At 47.2% G+C, this 21451-nt stretch overlaps 1 protein-coding gene and 1 long non-coding RNA gene across 2 annotated transcripts; one reads left to right on the forward strand and one right to left on the reverse strand.

The window, feature by feature from the left end:
* Positions 1-357: 357 nt before the first annotated feature.
* LOC131576266 (uncharacterized) lies at positions 358-4944 on the reverse strand. Its single transcript, XR_009276947.1, has 4 exons — positions 4807-4944; positions 3125-3247; positions 2557-2742; positions 358-1029 (listed from the first exon to the last, which is right to left on the reverse strand). It is a non-coding gene; the product is annotated as an uncharacterized LOC131576266 (long non-coding RNA).
* A 3902-nt stretch (positions 4945-8846) lies between these two features.
* IRX1 (iroquois homeobox 1) lies at positions 8847-15010 on the forward strand. The gene is made up of 4 exons (XM_058831855.1): positions 8847-9140; positions 11750-12764; positions 13320-13392; positions 13770-15010. Exons 1-4 carry the CDS (start codon positions 8877-8879, stop codon positions 13825-13827), a joined length of 1410 nt encoding a protein of 469 aa, XP_058687838.1. The 5' UTR covers positions 8847-8876; the 3' UTR covers positions 13828-15010.
* Positions 15011-21451: the final 6441 nt, after the last annotated feature.

The raw sequence follows: 21451 nt of genomic DNA on the forward strand, positions 1-21451 counted from the left end.
TCTCGAACTCCTGTTCAGGCCCTGCCGATGGGCTCGTTTTGTTCGGGGAAGGGGGAAGGACAGACCGAAAGTTCTCGGTCCAAATGACACGCAGCGGCCCAGGGACACCTTTGAGTGGACCCACTGTCAAACCATAGAGATGAGTCCCAGCACAGAAACAAACAAACAAACAAACCAACCAACCAACCAAAAATTTTTTTGACCTAGTAAATCTACATCAGGTAAGTAGAATATATCAAGGAGAGCTTCCCATTACTGAATGAATAAAAAAAAAAAAAAAAAAAAAAAAAAGAGGTTTTTTTTTCTATTTTGCACTTTTTTTTTTTTTTTTTTTTTTTTTTTTATTTCAGGGTTGGCTAATGCCCAGGCTGTGGTGCTTGGTGCTTTCAGACGAATCTTCTGACAAGTGTTGCAGTTCAGCACTGTATGCGTTGTATTTTGGAAACAAACAATGCAAGTAGCTGGAAAATTTGGGAACCGAGAAGAAAAGTTGAGGGCAGAGGTTGGCTAGTTTCTGTTGCCACGGCTGGAGAACCATAAATAATCAAAGGACTATGATTATTTGCACTGACCATAAGACTAGGGAGAAACAGAGACAGAAAAAAAAAATAGATGACGACTGTTTTGTAGCTTGTCACTCCCCGCTCTGACATCTTCCTGTTCCTGGCCAGGACCTGTTCCAGACGGGGCTCTGAGAGGAGGGGACAGCAAGCCTGGGGAGCAGCGCCGATCCCGGCGGCTGCCCGGGGATGCGCAGGGCGCGGAGCGTGGCGCAGCCTCTCCACCGACTGCAGCCGAGCGGCCTCAACGCCCCTCGCCGAAGGGCTCCGGTTTCTCGCCTCCAAATTCACCCGGCAAAGACGTCCGTGTCCCGTCTCTCCCCCGCTCGTACCGCCCGCCCCCACGGCCGCCTGCGCGGTGCGGGAGGCGCGTTCCTTACGCGAGTCGGGGGCTGCGGGCTGGGGAAGGCTCCCCGCCGGGAGTCGAGGGGAGCGCTGATCGTAGCAGGCTCGGTGTACCCACCGACGGCTGGCAGAAGCAAAGAGTTAAAATATAAAACCATAAAATATTTGTGGTTTGTTTTTTTTTTTTAAATATTAATGTTCTTATAACGGAAGTTCTTATCAGTGGGTTGCACTGTACTTGGCAAACAAGCCTTTTTACCTTTTAAACAAATAATTCATTAGGTAATTAAATTCAAGTGAGATTACTCTAATTAAATATACACTGCTGTTGAATCATAATTTCTATGTGGCCTAGTTAAAGATGAACGATCTCTTATTCCCGACAAAAAAAAAAAAAAAAAAAAAAAAAAAAAAAAAAAAAAAGCTTTAAAAGAATTCCCCAGTGACTGGAATAATAGATTTATACACCACCGTACAGAGGTCATTTCAAGAAAGAAGAGACACCAAACACAACATAAAGGGACTTTTCATGTCTGGAGAGACTAGAATTTCAGGTTTTATTGCTGCAAGTTCTATTAAAAGACTTTGTGGAACCTAGGAGGAAATCAAAATTATCTTTCAAAAGGCGATAAGTTATATAAATATGTGCACAAACAGAAATGTGTCTCTGAAGGTATTAGTTCTGCATAATTTCCGATGAGTAGCTACTAGGCCTCAAAGGAAACAGTGCATCTTGAAATGCTCAGAAGGCTTACATTGGCCAAAATAAGGCAGGACTTTAGCAAAATTAGAAGTAACTTTGTAGCCAACGATGTGCTATATGTCCTGGTTCCCTTTAATAGCATTAGGCGTTCAAACCATAAAGACTAATCTGGAGAGTAGAAGTTCCTGCTCTCTGCTTTGATCTCCTTCCTCTTGGCTGTTTAAAGCTGACAGTTTGGCTGAATGGCATTCACTGCTTTCATTTGTAAGACATGAGTTTCCTAGTGTTCCAGAGCTAGCAGCTACACCTGTACTGCAGGAATTTACATTGCATTGCTCCAGGATGGCATTGATTTGGGACGGGTGAAATACAAACACAAACTAATTAAAAACTGCATAATGCAGCCCTACAGGAACAAGACAGAAAAAAAACAAATAAATACAACTGCAGCTGGCACGGCAATTGTGCCTCTGCCCCCAAGCAACAGTCTGGTGACATAAAATTATAAACCTTAAAAAACTCACATAATTGCTGTTGATCATTTTGGAGACAAAATGGAAATTATTTTGTTAATTAAGTTCAGACCCATAAAATATTCATAGATAGGTAGATAGACGGACAGAGAGAGAAACAGAGAGAGAGGCAGATGATACATTCCATAGATTTTAATCCTTGTTCATATAGGCCTGTGTGCACAGCTCTAATAATTCATTTGCAAAAGTGCAGAGGAAGAGAACATCTGTGAATTCACATTGCTATCACCAATAAATGTAAGTTCACCTGAGGTGAACTGATAAAAAATTAGTAAAAAGTTACCGCCAGAATATCAGGGGGGAAAGTCAATTTCTCTTAGTTTGCTTTTCAAAAAAGTTATATTTTTCATTTTGAAAGCACATGCTCTCTCTCTCTGAATAAAATAATCTTTGTAAACACCTTACTAGCTGCTACCTTGAGTACAATCAAACGCTGCAGCTGCTCAGGCTTGGATTCCTTCCTGTACTGCCTGTATACACTGAAGATGTGTACATATTCACATTTAGGCGATCGATCAGGTATCCCTGATTCCAAGTTTGTGTTTATTTAGACAAACCAAACCATTCATTTGCACAGTCAGAAGTCTAAAGGCTGCTGTCACTGTGATATAAGTTGACAAAAAGAGTGAGATTTTTAAAAATCTCCCTCCCTCCCTCCCTCCCTCCCTCCCTCCCTCCCTCCCTCCCTCCCTCCCTCCCTCCCTCCCTCCCTCCCTCCCTCCCTCCCTCCCTCCCTCCCTCCCTCCCTCCCTCCTTCCTCCCTCCCCCCTCCCCCCTTCCTTCCTTCCTTCCTTCCTTCCTTCCTTCCTTCCTTCCTTCCTTCCTTCCTTCCTTCCTTCCTTCCTTCCTTCCTTCCTTCCTTCCTTCCTTCCTTCCTTCCTTCCTTCCTTCCTTCCTTCCTTCCTTCCTTCCTTCCTTCCTTCCTTCCTTCCTTCCTTCCTTCCTTCCTTCCTTCCCCCTCCCTCTTTTTAACAGAAATATACCTCTGGTTGGGCGTGAAGGGGAGGAGAGGGGAGTCTGCCGCTCCACAGCTACATCACCTCTCCGCCTATAATTATTTGTCACATGCCCTGTTGTCACAAAGTGGGGTTGTTTCCCAGACCCTGCTGGAAAAAAGGTGCAAAGTAATAATGAGTGTTTAACAAGGCTCATAAATCAGGGCTGATGAGAAGCGCTCAGGACAGTCACACGGCGGCGACAGGGCCTGGCAGCAGGCGACCAGTGTGGGGAGACCCCTGTCACGGTCCTGCCGAGCCACCCCCGCACTGCCGGCACCCCCAAAAAAGTAAACGTCTTCAAATGAAACACGGTCCCATGCTGAATCAGATGCAATAGACTTAATGAAAACTCAGTCAACTGATCCAAATAGTCGGCAGTCGGTGGATAATTAGAATCTAGGAAAGATATATTAAATTAATGGTTTCTGTCCTGCACAGATGTATCATTAAAATATATAGGATTGATACTTAACATGGTAGAGTTATTTTAAACTTACACATTAATAAAAAGGCAGCTAGGAAAGAAAAAAAAAGAAAGAAAAAAAAAAAAAAAAAAAAAAAAGACAGTGAAACTACCTGCTGGGAGCAATCAGAAAATTAGCAACATACGGATAATCTATTTCTTTTTGCACACCTCCTTTCCCCCCTCCCGCCCCCCCCGCCGCCCCGCACGTTCTTTCCACAGGAAAGAAAATTGAAACAGACTATTAACTGAAGAGATCATCTTAAATTTCTTCGTCTATTACCGGTGAAAGCTGAAAATGAAAAGAGGATTTGCAAAAGAAATCGTTACCAGGATGTTTCAGAGCAGTTACAGAATTAAATGAAAACTTTTCTCCCCAAGCCACAAACAAGGCGCTTTAGAGACTAAATCTCCCTTTCTTTTGGTAGATCTGATTATCAACGCCGCATAAACCCCGAGTTTTACCAACGGGGCCATATGCTCGTGTATCTGCCTGCAGAGAAGCCCGAACGCGTGTATGTATCACTGTGGAAATTACACGGGTGAACCGTAGACTGGTGAGTATCTCAACTCCACTCTCAGATTGTGCTCTGCTTAGTATCCTATTCTCCCCATAGTTAGGTGTCTTCTTTCAACATCTCTGTCATCTCCATTTGAAGATATTTTCAGCGGTTTATCACTGCCATCTCCAGCCCTGCGCATTTGCAGCAGGTTATCACAATTGCCAGTCCCCCCTGGCTGATGGGTTGCGCTGATTACCATCACTGCCCTCAGATATTTGGTGCGGATTCCCAGCACTGCAATATCCACTCTTAGGACATCTGGAGCAGATCAAAATCACTGACTTCATTTTTCAGTAGAGTCAATGTAAAAGCTTCGCACAGCCTCTTCGCAAACGTACCCTGTAGTCAATTCCCGCAGAACCAGCCTTCAGTTAAAATTCGGCCAAGCAGCGACCCCTATGTCTGGATTTGCATTTCTTATCGGACCCCTATCTAAACTGATTTGTTAATAATAAAGAGAAAATCTCTTGGCACTGGATGCATCGCCTTAAGAAACTGGAAGGATCACACTGTCTTAGCAAACTCCTTCTCAAGAAAGGCTGTTTAAGAAGTTTATCTGCCCAATGATCTTTGAATTAGATGAGCGTGGCCATTTAGGTCGATTTACTTTAAACAGTATACAATTTATTTTAAGCGATTACCTTAGGTATAATCACATTATGCCCAGCGCTGTTAGGTATTTCTCTCCCGCCTGATTTCTGATGTGCATCTGCTCTCCGACGGAAAGGTGACTGCTTTTCACTCTCAGCCCAAATCCTTTTTTGCTACGTGACTATTTATCGTCTTTTAAAACGCTGTTTGGCTAATGAGTTGGCACCGTTCTCCTTTTTGTTAGGTTTTGCAGAAAGTTAAGGAGGCGTTCAAGCAACTACAACACAGTTCTCAGGGGGAAAAATGTTAAAAAAAAAAAAAAATTAAAAAAAAGAGTCAAAGGAAGAGGTGGGCTTTTCCGAATTATTATTTTTTTTTTTAATTTATATTTAATTCCACCTATTAACAATATGAAGCTAATTTATGGGTAGGAGGGGTTGATCACACCAACCTTTTGGTCTGTTTAGATCCTGGGTTTAGAGAAAGATTTTCCTAGCGCTTCGGGCAGCTGCTGCTGATGTTTGTAATTTTCCGTACAGTTTCGTTCTTTTCGCACTTTTGTTATTAAGCTCCTGCTCTAGGTCTTGTATGGGAGGAAATAAACCCAGAATCTCCCAGACCTTCACTAAACTGATTTTCAAGCTAAGTAGCTTAGTGTAGCAGCTCTGGTCCCAGCTTACTTGCACAAGGGGGGAAAAAATTAAAAAGGGCTTTGAAAGGTTGCCTACTAAAGTGACTAAATAAGCCGTCAGAAAAAAAAAAAAAAATGGGCAATGTCCTGTGCAAGAACAGGAATCGCGTGGGGTTTGGCATTTTCTGATCAGAAGTGTGCATAATTAATTTGCAGGACCCTGCTCATCCTTGCGCAAGGAACTTTGCAGATGAGAAACAAAGCTTTCCTACCAGTCTTCTAACTTTTCCTTCTCCTTGGAGTTTTTTTCCTTCCTACTTTTTTTTTTTTTCCTTCCAATTTGCGTTTGTTTTTGTTTTGTTTTTCTTGTCTCCCTTCTTTTTCTTCTTTCCGAAATCACGGTTACAGGTAACCTGCACTTTGTATTTATTTGCTCTATTTCTTCTCAAGGTGAAAAGTAGCAAAGTTCGCTACTAAAGATGCTGAGCTGATAGAAAAGCAAAGGAGACTTTTTTTCCTTTTCCTTTCCCCCTTGTTTTTTGTTGTTTTTTTTTTTCTCCCCGAACCGATCCGAGAAGGATGAGAGCGGGTGGGGGAGGGGATGACTCACATTTCTTAAGCCTCCAAGTGGAAACCTTTTCTGGATACACATTCCACACAGATCTAAAGAGCTAAGAAGATTTCGGCAGCGTCGGTGCCTTATCCCACCTTTATTTACCTGAAGCCCTTGTAATGTGACACTTCCATTCGCAAAATAAGGCTGCAAATTTCAAGTCCCACTCAGCTCTGTTACGACGGTGCATTTTTGTCTGAGGGTCGTTCTCCTGCTTTGAAGGGTGAGATTTTGGAGCGGTGCGGGGGAGGTGCTGCTCTCCCTGTTAGACATAGGAAGGGGAAAGTTCGCTATTTCCAGCTAATGGGGAAGGAAGTTTAATCAGCACCGTGAGACGGAGCGGTTCCCTGGAGCACGGGGAGGAAAGGGCTGGCCGGGGTTGGAGACACCCCGCGGGGGCGTTGGCAGGAGGGGAGGCATGTCCCTCCACTCCCGCGCGGCCAGCTCCCGGCGGGATCCGGGCTGCCGGGCTCAGCCCGCTGCCGCAAGCCGGGAGAGGGGGCGCGAAGCCCCGCGGAGCGGCCCGAACCTTAGGACTGACTCTCGCTCTGGGCTCGGGAAAAGGAGGCAGACCCCCGTCGTTCCCCCACTCCTCCTTCTTCCCTTCCCCCTCTCCCCTGCCAAACACTTGCATCCCGAAAAGCCGCGGGCCTTTGCGTCTGTGGCCACTCCGCGCCGCACCGTCCCTTAAGGAAGAGCTCGGCCGCCCCTTCAGCACAAAGACGGAGCTCCTGGGCTGCGGGGACCGCGGCGGCGAGGGCTGGGCCGGGGACGGCCACTCCGCGCCCCTCCGCGGGGCTGCTCCGCCGGGGCCGGGGCCAAAGGGACGGCAGCGCCCGGCCCGGCCCTGCGGACTCTCCCCGCAGCCGGCGGAGCGGGCGGCGGCTGCACTCGTGGGGCAGAGCGGCTCCCGGCAGTCCCACCGGGGCTGGGAAGGTCGGGGCAAGAAACGCCCAGCCCTCGGCCCGCCGCCTCCGTGCTCCTCGTTTTCCACAGCGGGGGAGCTGGGAGGGCCCCGGCAGCGGTAGGAAAGGGAAAGTTTGCGGTGCCGCCCCGGCGGTGCGATGCTCTCTCGGTCCCGACGCGGTTCGGGCGAGCCCAGCCACGTCGGGGAACTGGACAACACCGCAAGCAGGGCACAGCGGTGACAGTCCGCCTCCCTTAAGGCGGCCGGGTCCCTCGCAGAGTCCTTTGTCTCCCGCTGCACCTTCCACCCCTCTCAAGGGGAAAAGGAGAAGAAGAGAGGAAAAAATCCCTTCCTCTAATCATTGTTTATCACAATGATCATAATGGCAAAAGCTCATTTTGGTCCTTTCGTGTGTGTGTCCCCTGTGTCCCCACCTCGTCCCTCTCCCCCTGTTTCCCCCCCGATGCGTTTCCTTCGGTCCCCACCGAAACGGGAGGATGGAAGTTTTGACAACCTACAAGACACTCGGTTTCCTCCTAACCCCCTCCCCCGCTCGGGGGCGAGGGCTGGGGGTCCTCTGTGCCCCTCGGCATACATGTTGTGGCTGTTGATTTGCGGGATTATTTATTTCCAGTATTCCGAGAACTGTCGCAATGCCTATGATAATTGTCTCTGAGTGTCAATCCCTCGGCAGGGCATCAGGAGGAGAAAGGGCGGCGGGGAGGATCGCATCGCTGCGGGTCTTTTATTTTATTTTTTCCCCCCTCCTTTTTTTATTTTTTTATTTTTTTTACTAAAGATCCTTCTGGGAAGTACTGCTAGGAGCCTTTTGACTTTCAGCAAAGTTGAGCATATGTGTTCGTGTATGAGTGGCGTTTGTGGGCTGCTGTAGAGAGATCGCATTTATTTATTTATTTATCTGTCTTTTTTTTTTTCTTTTTTTTTTTTTTTCCTATTCTTTTCTTTCTTTTCTTTTTGTAGTGGTAAATTGTTACATGTCGCCTGGCTGCAAAGCCCCCTTTTCCTCTCACGGCCACTCTCGTTTGTTCCTGAGTCCAACGACGACAAGGGGGACTCAATGTTAAAGGTGGAAAAAAAACCAGCAACACAGTTGTTTTTGTTAAAAGGGGACACACTAAGGCTGCGAAACAGCAAAACCCCAATGTTGGACAGCTGTAAAATCGTGTAGACAGGTTGTCATACAGCAGTGGGGGCTTTTCTGAAAGGAGCCCATTGCTAAACATTAAATACACTCGGAGCAGAGCACAGCAGCTGCGCGGACACACGCACACACACACACACACACACACGCACACGCAGCTCCGAGCCGAGCGGCCCGGGCTGGGCTGCGCACCACGTGCTGCGCCGAGGGGGGCGGCGGGGCGGGCGGGGGGCGCGGGGCGGCGCTTCCAGCTCAAGTGGGTGCCAATCAAAACATCAACTTCAAATTGTATCTGAAAGATCAGCCTAGGACCTAAGGGCAGACACATCAGTTGGAGCTCAATTGTTGATCAGATCACATCTAAGGGATTTAGGAGCACAGAAGAGCCGAGATTTGAGGAAAGACACCCCACTGAATCCTGCCACACTCCTCCTCCTCCTCCTCCATACCTAGGGTGCAATATATTTCACAGAAAGAAATCAGAACGAAAAAAAGAAAATTACCGGCTCGATTTCTTTTCTCTCGCCCTGCCTGACTCCAGTAAAGAGGGGGGGAAGAAAAAAGAAAGAGAGAGAGAGAGAGAGAGAGAGAGAGAGAGAGATCCAGAGAAGCCCGGGTTTGTTCCGCTCCCCTCCCCGGCTCTTCAGCAGGCTCCCTCCTCCCCCTTTCCTTTTTTTTTTTTTTTTTTTTTTGGTATAATTCCTTCCCCCCCCTCCCCCCCTCCTTCCCCCTCCTCTTTTTTTTTTATATCTCTGCCGCTTCTGCTGCTGCCGCCAGTGCTGCCGCCGCCGCCTCTGTGCCCCGGAGATGTCCTTCCCCCAGCTGGGCTACCCGCAGTATCTCAGCGCCAGCCAGGCCGTGTACGGGAGCGACCGGCCCGGGGTGCTGGCCGCCGCCGCCGCAGCCGCCGCCGCCGCCGCTGCCGCCTCGGGCCGGCCCGCGGGCGCCGAGCTGGGCAGCGGCTCGGCCGCTGTCACCTCGGTGCTGGGCATGTACGCCAGCCCCTACAGCGCCCCCAACTACAGCGCCTTCCTGCCCTACACCGCCGACCTCGGCCTCTTCTCCCAAATGGTGAGTGAGCACCGCGCTGCCCCCCGCGCTTGCCCCGGCCCGCCGAGAGCGGCCGCGGAGGTCGGGGGAGCCGGGGGAGCCGGGGGCGGGCGGAGGCTGCGGAGCCCAGCTCGGGGGGCGGCGGGGAGGCTGCGGTGGCGGCTCACGCCCGGCGCGGGGTCCGCCGTGGAGAGGGAAGCGTGGCTGTCGACGGGTCTGCGGGGTAGAGGGGGCTGGCGGTCGCGGGCTCCGTCTGCAAGCGAAGCCCCCCATCCTCGTCGTAGCTCCAGCCGGGCAAAACTCCTCCGAGTTTTTCTTGGCAGTGGCAGAGCTCCTGCCTCCCTATTGTCGGCTTTCCCTAGCAACTCGGCTATTTTTTGTTTTCTTTTCTTTCTTTGTTGTTATTGGTGGTGTTGTTGACGGGTGATATTGTCGGTCCTGCTGTTTCACTGGGCTTTCCAGCGCGCTTCTCTTTCCTCTTGGTACTTTTCTTTGCCGCTGAGCAATAAATAGGTTCCGTCCGAAAGGCCAAAGTCTCGGTACCTGGGGCGTCCGTATATTTCAAGGCATTTTCCTTAAGCCTTGAAAATGTCCCGTTCTGTTCCTTGAACTTTTCGTACTCTGATTATGGCGGGTATCATAGATGGGATTTGCATGAAGCGAAAGAGGGCATCCACATCCCATTACAGGCATCGAGGCAGAAACGCATATCGGCGTTAATTCTAAGAGAAATTGTCACCACCCAGACTGTCCTCGAGATTAATTTCACGTTTTCTTAAGAATGTAACAGTTAGAAAGTGAAACATTTTTTTTTTCTTTTTTAAACTGTTTTTATATCTGGTGTAGTTTCGAAAACGAAACGTTTTCGTTGCTAGCATTACCAAAATTCTCGGCGGTGCTACGCTTAGGTTCCATTTAATTTTCTAAATATTCCTATTTTCTCTCCCCCCTGACACATAAAAGTGTGAATATTTATAACCGAATGCATGCAATACATAACTTTTTAGGGTTTTTAATACATATGATGTATACAAATAGAAAAATACACTGTTGAACAAGGGAGAGCATCTGAAAACAGATCATTTTTGTACTGTGAACATTTCGTATAAAGTCACTTTTAACACTGTGCATTTCCTATTTATTTTTTTTTTAACCTTGATTTTGGAAATGCAGTAAAAGTTGAGACAGAAGCAATGAGTGATTTACAAGTGGCTTCTTCAAAAGAATTCCCAACAGAGTTTACACAAAAATATCATTTCAGCAACAATAACAAAAGACAGCAGAATAAAGGAAGTGCAGAAAGCCTACTCTGTAACACATTACAAAAATTACATCGGGCTACTCTTTGTGTATAAGCGGTGTCCATGAAATTAAAATACATGATCCTTCTTAACTGTTTGACAAAGTTAAATTAGTTTCTTTGCAAACATTTTGAAGAGGTCCGTTTCTAAGGCTGACATAAATTATGACATAGTAATATGAAGAATACATTTCTGGACTAGGCAAAAAAAAAAGAAAAAAAAAAGAAAAAGAAAAAAAGGCGAGATCATAATAGAAGAAATAAAGATAGAAAACTGCTTAAAATGTTAGCTATTTTGGAACAGTTCCCATTCGTACTTTCCTACGTTCCTGTATTTTATTACAGTGATTAACCCTGGCGGTGATATTTTGAAATAAATTCTAAATACCTGAACATTTGTGAATCAAGAACTAAAATATTAGGTTAATATGTGGACAATTTGCGGTAATAATGGGGCCTAATGAGGTTGCTAGAAAGATAAAATGTTATTTACCAAAACACCTGATGGGATAATTTGACTTGCTGTGTTTTACTACTGATGATAAAAAGAATATTGATTGCAAATAAATCACCGTCTCTAAACGCTTGTAAACAACTTGTGTTTACTCTGGCCAGATCAAAGTAAAACTTATGAGATAAAGTGTCTACATAACCATATTCTACAATGCGTGGATCAGTTTTCATTTCACAGTTTAAAGGCTCTTCTAACAGTTAGAAGTTAATGTTTTACTCCAGAACCTTGGTGTATGATTTGGGGAGCGGGGATGGTGCTGTTGGCATATGTGTGGAAAATCTTTCACATCGTAAGTCTCTTCATACTGAAGTTGTGCATTCATTTCCCTAGTCTCGTTTCACTAGGAGCAAAAGTAAAGAACGCTCTGCATGCATTTCTAACACCCTCCTGGATACTCTGCAGATAAATGCGGCACTGTGCACGGGCATTAGTTTGTAACTGCGATGTAGTACCTGTTCTATGTGCCTGATAATTTCAAGGGCACAGTAAATTGTCTCGCCGAGGCGAAGGCGAAGTTGTTGCGTTTCCGTCGTTTGGTTTGGTTTGTGGAGAAAATATTCATAACGTCTGTCAAGTGGGTGCGATCTCTCTTTCCTTTCCCTGTAAGAAGGGGGAATCATTTGGGAATGCCTCTCTGTAAGAGAGCCTGGAAAAGTGAAGAGCCTGGAGCGGGCAGGGCCGAATTTGGCTGTGAAGACCCTTTGCACCGCTGAAAGGCGTGTTCCGGCTCCCGGAGTAGCCTATTCAGGTCTGTTAGAGACGCTAACGAGATAATTGATGTGCTTTTTCCTCTCCGCTTGTCTGAATGTGTTGCAGGGCTCCCAGTACGAGCTGAAAGATAATCCGGGTGTCCACCCTGCTACCTTTGCTGCCCACACTGCCCCCGGCTATTATCCCTACGGACAGTTCCAATACGGGGACCCGGGGCGGCCCAAAAATGCCACCCGCGAGAGCACAAGCACCCTCAAGGCCTGGCTCAACGAGCACCGCAAGAACCCTTATCCCACCAAGGGCGAGAAGATCATGCTGGCCATCATCACCAAGATGACCCTCACCCAGGTCTCCACCTGGTTCGCCAACGCCCGCCGGCGGCTCAAGAAGGAGAACAAGGTGACCTGGGGCTCCAGGAGTAAGGACCAAGAAGATGCAAACCTCTTTGGAAGCGACAATGAGGGGGACCCCGAGAAGAATGAAGATGATGAGGAAATTGACCTGGAGAGCATAGATATAGATAAAATTGATGAGAATGATGGGGAGCAGAGCAACGAGGAAGAGGAGGAGAAGCCCGAGCTCCTGAGACAAAGCAGTGAAGAGGAGCACTTAGAAAAGGAGAAGGATTTGGCACTGTCAGGGGCTGAAGGGCTGAAACCCAAAGATGCACTGGCCATGGTGAAGGAGGCCTCTGACAATAGCACGAGAATCATCAGTCCTGGGGGACCGAACAATTTACAGATGCCATCTCACAGCAAACCCAAGATTTGGTCTTTGGCAGAGACGGCAACCAGTCCTGATGGTGCCCTGAAATCTTCTCCTCCTCCTCCCCCTCCTCCCCAGGTTAACCACACTTCTTCTCAGATTCAGCACCCTGCTTTTCTCCCTAGCCATGGACTCTATACATGCCAGATTGGCAAATTTCACAACTGGACAAATGGGGCTTTCCTCACTCAGAGTTCCCTTCTAAATGTGAGGTCCTTTTTGGGAGTAAATCACCACCATGCTGCTCATCACAATCACCACATCCAGGCCCAGCAACAGTCTTCTGTTTTAACAGCAACCCTGGGAGCTCTAAGCAGTGAAAAACCTTCAGAGAGGACCAGTCCCAAACACATAGGTAATTAATGTATCAGGCTTCCACCTCTCCCTCCACCCCCCAACACATGCCCATGAACTTCTCCTCGAGGAATGGTGTCACACTGGTGTAACTGATTGCTTTTAATGGAGCTGCAGTTTACTCTAGCGTTGGTTTCCGGCCCCCTACCCAGCGTGTTGGTCACATACATTAAGCACGTTTCATGTGGCCTATTACATCCTCACCCTATACGCCCATCGAGTAAGATGAAAATTCAGGAAGAGCGCAGTGAAACGTATAGGTTTGAGCTTTCCTTTCCTTTCCTCTTTCATGACCCTCATCTCCCAATAATTTCAATGACAGTAAAAAATGTGTCAAGGAAAGCTTGCAGACTACTTAAATACTGAAAGTAGAGTAGTATAGTGCTGTACACATATACACATGCATCTGTACATGTCTGAACAGGAGGGTGAGAGGGAAGTGTGTTCTCTGCATAGTGTCCAGATTCTTACTGTTGTTATTCTAAAATGGTTCTCCTGTTTTTGTTTGGCTTTTTTTTTTTTTTTTTTGGTTTGTTTTTTTTTTGTCTCCTTCTAGAAAGAGAAAATGTACCAAGAACTGACTCCCCAACCCAGCCGCTAAAATCACCCTTCCAGCCTGTCCGTGACAAGTGAGTTTGTTTGTTTGTTTTCACTGTAAGAATGTTACTTATGTGGAGCAGAGCGTTTGAATAATAAAGGCTAATTGTAACACCTAATCATCACCATAATAATAATACCTACAGACAATGAGAACAGCACAGGAGTTGCTCTAATCTTTCCAAACTTAGACTAAATTGCAATTGTACATAGCCAGACTGTAACTTTTCTAAAACTTAACAGATCTCAAAGATCTTGTGTTAATTACACCAGAGACAATGATTTTTGTGCGATTCTCTATTACTAAGATATTATAGCAATAGACAGGTAATTAAGAAAAATACCTCTTTCTGAAAGAATGTTACGTCTTTTTTTTTTTTTTTTTTCCTCCTCCCTTCCTCCCCTGCAGCTCTTTGGCTCAGCAAGAGGGAACACCGAGAATTTTAACAGCTCTCCCTTCTGCTTGATTAAATGATTTGGTGAAAAAATGTTACAGAGACTGGTATTAAGGACAGAAAGAGTGAAAAAAAAGGAAACGGTATAAACAACTCCCATCAATCTCTTTTTGCAATAAGGTGGTGCAAATCCATAAAAGCATTACACAAATCTGTAGATGGATCCCCTTCCTCATTGTACCATTTCAGATCGTGTTATTCTAACCATTCTTGGATTATTTGTTTGGTAAATGTTTTCCATGTGTTTGTGGTTTTCTTTATTCTGTATATAGAGTGATTTCAGATTGTAAATAACACGTCAGCAAAACTTGTCTAAATCATATATTTTTGTCTAATAAACTAAATGAAATTATGAGCTCTCTTCAGGTATGTATTCTGTTGCTACAGATCTTATACATATATTACAAATCCATTCAAACATTTATAATTTGCTCTCCAAAAAGTCAAGTCTCCTTCTTTAGGTAACTGAAACTTAAAGTAGCAAATCCGAAGTATTTTGCTGAAAACAAGCTGCGAGCTTCCTTTCTCATTCACACAAATTTACCAAGCTGAGTGAAGCTGGCTCAGTAATATTAAAGCGTGCCTTAGTAATATTAAAGTTATTTTTTTCAATTGTGGTGATTGAGATGTGTTCTGTAGTACCCACTTTCCGGACATAAATGGACCTGACTTCCACTTATGCTACAAAATAGTTTCTTAAAACTGAAAGGGACAAGTTTTCTCACAGTTCCCTAGTGTATAACTTTGCTGTCCAAACTGGTTGCTAAATTGGATCAAGAGCTTTAGTGCTTTGGTATACATTCCTACTCAAGATGAAAAAAAAAAAAAAAATATCATAGTTTAGGAAAAATAATTATTTGTAGCGATACGTGCCTTGAATAAACACAGAGGAAATATAACAGTGAAAGATATTTTCCTGTGAGATTAAATACAATCTTAGGAAGAAGAAGAAGAAGAAAAAATGTCAGCTCTTGCTTATCTTAGAAATCCTAGAAGAAAGTTTTGCAATTCCGATCTGCTGGTTGAAAATAGACTGAGAGACAGGATCTATCGTTTTATAAAGACATTAATCTTCCAACGAGGGTCCGTTAAAATGTGTAATATTTTTAGTGTTTATTTCTTTTTTTTTCTTTTAAATGAGAACACTAAATGAGCATTGAGGTGCTAATAAGATACCAGATGGTTGTTGATGGTGGAAAATGGAAAGAAGCAGCTGGGAAAGTCATTAAGAAATAATGCGGTGACGCCCTATCCAAACTAAGCCAACCTCAAACCAGGACTTGTCGGAAACAAGATGAGATTTTCAAATAAAATATTAATAAAATTCTTGTCAGAGATCAGAATATTGATCTTGATTTAGCTGCAAAATCATCTCAATCAAAGAGCAGCCTCGGCAAACTATGGCTTAGAGATCTGTTGGCAAAGCGGTGGAGGCTGTGTGCTCCTACATTTTGCATTTTTCTGATGGAGCAGAGAAACAGGTCAGGCAAAATAGATTTTGTGTGGAATATCTGAAGGAGAGTCTCTGGAAAGAGGCTAATGTTGACATCCTGCAGTTCCTAGCATACCATCAAATAGTTTGTATTTTGGCTTTCAGTTGTTATGGTGTATTTTTTTTTTCCCTCTTCTCAAATCACAGACAGTCTCGCATTGGTAATTGTTGGTAACTGTTCCAACAAAAGAGAACACTGCACTTTTTACCAAACTAGAGTAATTTAGCCTTCGGGGAAAGGGAAGACGTATTTAAAAATAAAAAAAGAAAGAAAAAAAGTCTTCGAGCTTGTAGACCTTAACGGTGCGTCAGGTCACTGCTGATGTAAACCTGATGCAATTGCTGTCTCTTTCATATCAATTCAGATGAAATCGCCTCAGTCCCGCACCGGCCGCCCCGGTTCCCAAATTCCTCTCGGGGGAGGCGGCCGTCCTCGAGCAACCCGGCCGTCCGGGGTGCCGCTGCCGCCGGGGACCGAGCGCTTTGCTGTCACGGTCCGGCTCCGCTCCTCCAAGGTGGAGACGGCACCTAAAAGGCGCGCCGGGATGCTCTGGGCGCGGCGGAGCGAGCGCGGCGCTGCCGAACTGTCCTGGGGGGAGCGGAGCGGGGGTTCCCGTGTGGCACAGGAACCTCAGCAGGGACTCGGGCTGTGGGGAGCGGAGGAGAGCGAGCGTGTGCCGACTGGTCTGTCCGCCTGTCAGCGGGCACCCGGCTCCCGAGCGGTTCCGAGCGGTTCCGAGCGGAGCCGCGGGCCGCGCTTTGGGCAGGCTCGCAGCGCCCTCTGTGGGCGGCGGGCGGCGCCGTCCCCGCGCCCGGCCCGCGGCTCCGCTCGGCTGGGGCGGAGAGGTGGAGGCTGCCCGCCTTTAATGCGGCCAGAAAGCCAACAGCATCCTCCGGAGTGCGCTTACAGTTCTGATTATCCTCCGGAGAGTGATAATTCCCAGTAGTTATCTGGTTGGCAGTTTTCCTCCTTTGGAAGCCTCAGCATTTCTAGAGCTGACTCAAGTTGCACAACTGGATTTTTTTTTTTTTTTTCTCATCTGTTTATTCGAATTTCCCACCTCTTCCCCCGCCCCCCCCCCCCCCCCCAACAACGCTAATTGTGACTCTTCCCTCCCCAAACAGCTGAGGGTTATACCGGGAGCGGGGTCACGAAGCCCCGCGAGGTCAGCACCGTTCCGTCTTTCCCCACCGCCCCCGGAGCGTTTGCCGGGGATGGGATGAAGCTCCCGGCTCCTGTCTCCCCTGCGGCTGCCGAAGGCGGGGGCGGCCTGGGAGCTGCATGCCGACTGCTGGAGGGGCTGCGGGCTTGCCTGCTCGGACGGAGCGCTCTCGCCACTCCCAAAGTTTTTGGACAGGAGCGCAAGTGGCTTCCCCCCAAAAAAGGGAAAACCGAGAAGTCCTGAGGCCAGCTGAGAAACGCCGTGTTGTTTAAGTCAGAAAAGCTCCGGCGCGGCTGCGTGCCTCGGTGCCCAGCACTCCCCGAAGGCCGCTGCCTCAGCCTATTCGGCACCTGGGGGAGCAGGCTGATCGCCTTTCCCTCTCCGGCCAGCCACAGTGAGGTGGCCATTTCTCCCGCGGGAAGTTTCAGACAGAGAGGACGTGTACGGGTGGCCACTGCGCTACCGCACGGAGCCCTCGGAGGCTGCCCGGGTGTAGTGCGGGGCCCGGGCCGGGCGAGACGCCCCCACACCGCCCCCAGCCGCCGGGAGCCCCCGCGCCGGGTTTGGGAAGGAGCGGGAGCTTCATAATCCCGAGGTTTCGCTTGTCATGTGGACCGTGCTAGGAATGATCGTTTACGTCACCCTGGCAGGAAAATAATTTGTAGTTTTTGTGTCATATTTTCATTGAGACCCACCCCAGCAGATGTATACCAGAAAATACCAGAGTGCAGGGAGAATAATAAAGAAGCTTAAGCTAAACGATTTGCCGTAATTGGGAATGCTTCGAGCTGATAAGAGTAAATTGGAAAGTACTAGATTCCTACTTTTTTTTTTTTTTTTTTTTAAATGATGACGGTACCCCAACCTGATAAATAAAGTCAATAAGAAAATTTGCATTGAATCGAATGGGAACTACAAAGAGTAATACTTCTTTTAGCACAACAACCGAGTGCCAGGATACATTTTCGTGCTACTTAAAAGGCTGCCAGAAGACGCCTTTTTTACACGTTTGCATAATCCTTCATCCTCCTCCAGTAAAAAAAAAAAAAAAAAAAAGAAAAAGAAAAAGAAAAGTCTTGTTTTTGTTATTATTTACTTAGAATTAACAGAAGAATGGCAGAAATCTGTGAAGAAAGAACACTGAAAAGTTGGTATAATCTCGAGTTCAGCAAACTCAGAAATTCGCAGTTGCCAAAACAGATTAAAAGCGAACGGCAGCTTTACGGGGATTTGGCTTTGTCACAGAGACGTAGTTATGAAACACGCTGATTGGTATGCATGCCTCATTTTTTATTCCTTTTCTGTTTTATTCTGAAAAAAAAAAAAGGCACTATTTTTAACTAGGTAAAAAAAAAAAAAAAAAAAAAAAAAAAGGCGCCCAGAGAAAGGGAAGAAGAAAATTAGTAGGGTGTGTGTACCCAAAACTGGCTCGTTCCTATGATTGTTATCGTTCCCGGCTCCTGTCATCCCTCCTTGCTGCTTTGGTTGAGTTTTTGATGGACTCTCTCTGAATCTGGAGCGGCCCCGAAGCCATCGCCGACAGCAGCGACTTGCGGAGCTGGGGCGGGGGCGCCGTGCGGGCTGAGGCTGCCCCCGCCCGCCGGCAGCCCCGCACCAGCCCTGGTCGCGGGGCTCGTTCGATCTCCGGCTAACTTTCATGGTATGACCATGTTTTTCCCAGCCTTTTTTTTAACTTTTTTTTTTTTTTTTTTTTTTTTTTTTTCCATGGGAGCCGATCAATTATTCACAAGCACATTTATCTCCCCTGCAATATGGAGAATTCATATTCATATCTCTGTTTTAGTGGCCTGACACTGATTAATGTAATATGCGCCGCGGCTCCGAGCGCCAGCCCCGCTCTATGAATCATGCACTATAAAGTTTCAATCGTCCTTGTAGATGAGACTATTACAAAGAGCGCGGAGCGGCGGGGGCGGGGAGGCGGGGGCCGGCAGCAGCCGTGGCTCCGCGCCTCGGCCGGCCATCGGCCCCCTGTTAAACAGGCTCGTATTGAAACCACCCGGCGGCTGGCGGGGCACAGCGCGGGGCCTGCATTAGTCCTGCCCGGCGAGGCTCCCGCTGACTCGGGTCCCCGCCCCCCCGCCCGCCCGCGCCCATCGCCGGCCAGCCCCGGGGAAGGCTCTGCCGGGCTCTGCCTCCTCCCATCCCCATCAGCCCATCGGGCAGGGGCGGCAGAGCCGCGCGGGCCGCCTGGCCCCGGAGGAGAGGCGGGCTGCTGGTGCCCGCCCTGAGGGATGGGCACCCCGGGGCGGGAATGGGGCTCAGGCTGGCCCGGGGTGTGCCTTGGGGCTGAGCAAGCGCGCTGTGGCTGGCGAGGGAAGGCTGTAAAGGGCGTCTCCATCACCCGGGTAGTTCCAATGCTGTCCTGGTACATTTAATTTTTGTTTGTTTTTATACTTTTTTTAATTCCCCAGTGTCCTTAAAAGGCGAGATGTAAAGAAAAGCCGCGGCTGACAGAGGCACACAAGCAGCACAGGGAAAGGGCTGGTGAGTTGTAAGTGCCCTGTGAAAGAGAGCACCGGACATGGGCTTCAGCACACGCCCTCCATGCCCCGAGCGCTGCCTCCATCCCGGGGTGAGGCTCCCCTGCCATATTGGTGACCTCTGTGCAGCCAAGCCCTGCATGAGGGCCTGCAGGTGGGTGGAGGGAAGCTACCCGCTGGCCCCAAAACCCAGCTGCCAGCCACGGATCGGGGAACCACGGCTGGAAAAGCTGTGGCAGGTCCCCTCTGGCCTATGGGAAGTGGGTGGCAGCCCTGGAGCTGTGCCGTGCAGGACCATAGGTCCCCCCCTGCCAGGAAGGGCTATGGCGATGACCAGCAGGGCCTGAGCCCGCCACTGGCTCCGTGGGGGCTGTGGTGAGGAGCGAGGTGGGGCCTGATTCCAAGCTTCAAGTGGCTGGGTTTCAGCAGTAAAACTTACCTGGGACCAACAAATCAAGTAAAATGCTGGAACATGTAATAAACATGGCCTGCGTGGCGTGTTTTCCACTGAAAAGTTACAGAAACGGCTCCTGGCGAGGTTGGTGTTCCCCATTGTGCGGTGCCCCCATGCAGTGCCATTCATAGCTTGCCCATAAAACCAGCCATGTGGACAGGAATCGCTGGATACCAGGAGACTGAAAACCCCATAGAAATAGGTATTCAAAATTTAAGACTTCGAAAATATGAGCTCTTAAAACTAAACAATGTACTTCTGTAAGGAATTAAATTACTTGAGTCCCGTTACCACTATTAATATTAGTTTTGGCTTCTTTTTTTGCATATGTGAAGAGAATACATGCATGGGTGTTTTAAAATAAAAAGTGAAAAAAATCCATCTTTTATCTGTTTTTGCTTACTTTGATTAGCATTATAGACATCCTTTATGTCTGATAGCCAAACTTGTATCTTAACACATTCCTAGGGAGTCAAGCTGATGCAAAAATGCAAATGTGGGGCGCACACCAAGTCCTGGTAGTGCCTCTCCTGAGAGAATAGAAAGCGCCGGCATAAACTCTGTGCAGAATTAAAGGCGAGTTTAAAAAGTAACATTTATTTTTTTTTCCAGATTTATGGCTGACCCGTAGATAATTAAAGGTTTTATTTTGAGCTGTTGGCCCCACACAATACATTGTCCTTTGTTGCTGCACAAGGAGCGCTTTCCCTGTGCTGCCTACGGTTCAAAAACAATGAAGCAATCCATTTATTTTGTTGGTCAATTGTAGCACAAAGTGAGGTGGTCAGTGTGGAAAGTTTATCACTGTCTTGTCCCTTTGGAGGAGGCAGAGCATTCACACACCCTCTGCCCCAGTACACAAATGTCAGTCTTTTTGCAGGCTGCTGTTTTCCTTTTGAAGATGCCGATGGTGTCTCTGATCCACTAATCCATTTATCCAGTTTCATGAGTGCATTGGCTGAATACACTCACAATAGCCTTGCCCAGCTGGAAACAAGAAGTCAGTGAGTGCAGCCGGCACACCCACCAGTGCCTGACACCACTCTCAGATGAGGCTTGAGTGTTTGTCTCAAAAAAACCCCAGCCCCATCCCGACCCAAAACAAGCCCCTCAGAGCCCCCAACCTGCCCTGGTGTGCCCAACACTGTGATCCTCCCCTCCCCGAGAACAGAAGTATTTTTAGAACCATCTATAGCTTGCTACATGACTGTATTATTTTCATGGCATTTGGCCATGTCAATGAGGGTTGGAGTAGGCTTGAGGGAAAAAAATGCCTCTGGGACTTTGCAAACAAGTGCACATTAAAGAAACTGGTCAGTTGCTGCCAAGGGGGAGGGGGCACAGGAGAGGCAGCGGGCAATGGGCTTCCATTTGTGTTCGGTGTCGAGCCGTTACTTGCCAGCTTTTTATTGCATTTTAAATGTATGTTTAATTACCAGTGTTATTGGTAATAACAGAATGTTTGAAAATATTAAATACATTTGTGAGCTCGTGTGAAAAAGAAGTTAAAAGGTGTTCGGTGCACAGAATGTTAAAGAGATCTCACAATGAAGTGATTAACATTTTTATGAATAAAATTAATCACGCATTAACTCTGCAGCTCAATACATCTGAATGCCAAATGTTGCACAGCAGCCCTTTACCCTAAACCCAAGAATTTTGGATGCAGTATTGACCCACATCAAACACTCGTCTATCCGTAATGGAGGTATAGTTATGAGAAGATATTTTAATAATGTACATTTACATGAAGGCAGGCAAATAAAAGGGAGAAAATAAATTTGGGGTGCTTTTTTAGGATTTGTGAGGACTTCAGGCACACAAAATACATTAGGAAGCAGTCAATGGGGGAAACTGTTTGGAGAAGAAAGAAGTTTATGTGACACTCACGGAGGCAAACAGCAAAGTCATCATAGTAAACAGATTCCAGAAGATTGCACTCAGCTCTCCTTGGCTCCTTTTAGCACGTTCATTGTTCTTGGCAAAGCTTATTAGGTTTTAAGGTGGGAGCCTACCATTATTA

This window comes from Poecile atricapillus, chromosome 2, assembly GCF_030490865.1.
Source record: "Poecile atricapillus isolate bPoeAtr1 chromosome 2, bPoeAtr1.hap1, whole genome shotgun sequence".
Taxonomy (NCBI): Eukaryota; Metazoa; Chordata; class Aves; order Passeriformes; family Paridae; genus Poecile; species Poecile atricapillus.

What these genes read in the sequence shown, in the direction of transcription:
- IRX1 (XM_058831855.1), top strand. Translation starts at nt 8,877, where the DNA reads ATGTCCTTCCCCCAGCTGGGCTACCCGCAGTATCTCAGCGCCAGCCAG. An exon ending in TCGGCCTCTTCTCCCAAATG is followed by an intron (nt 9,141 to 11,749) that starts GTGAGTGAGCAC and finishes AATGTGTTGCAG; the next exon opens with GGCTCCCAGTACGAGCTGAA. An exon ending in TTCCAGCCTGTCCGTGACAA is followed by an intron (nt 13,393 to 13,769) that starts GTGAGTTTGTTT and finishes CCTCCCCTGCAG; the next exon opens with CTCTTTGGCTCAGCAAGAGG.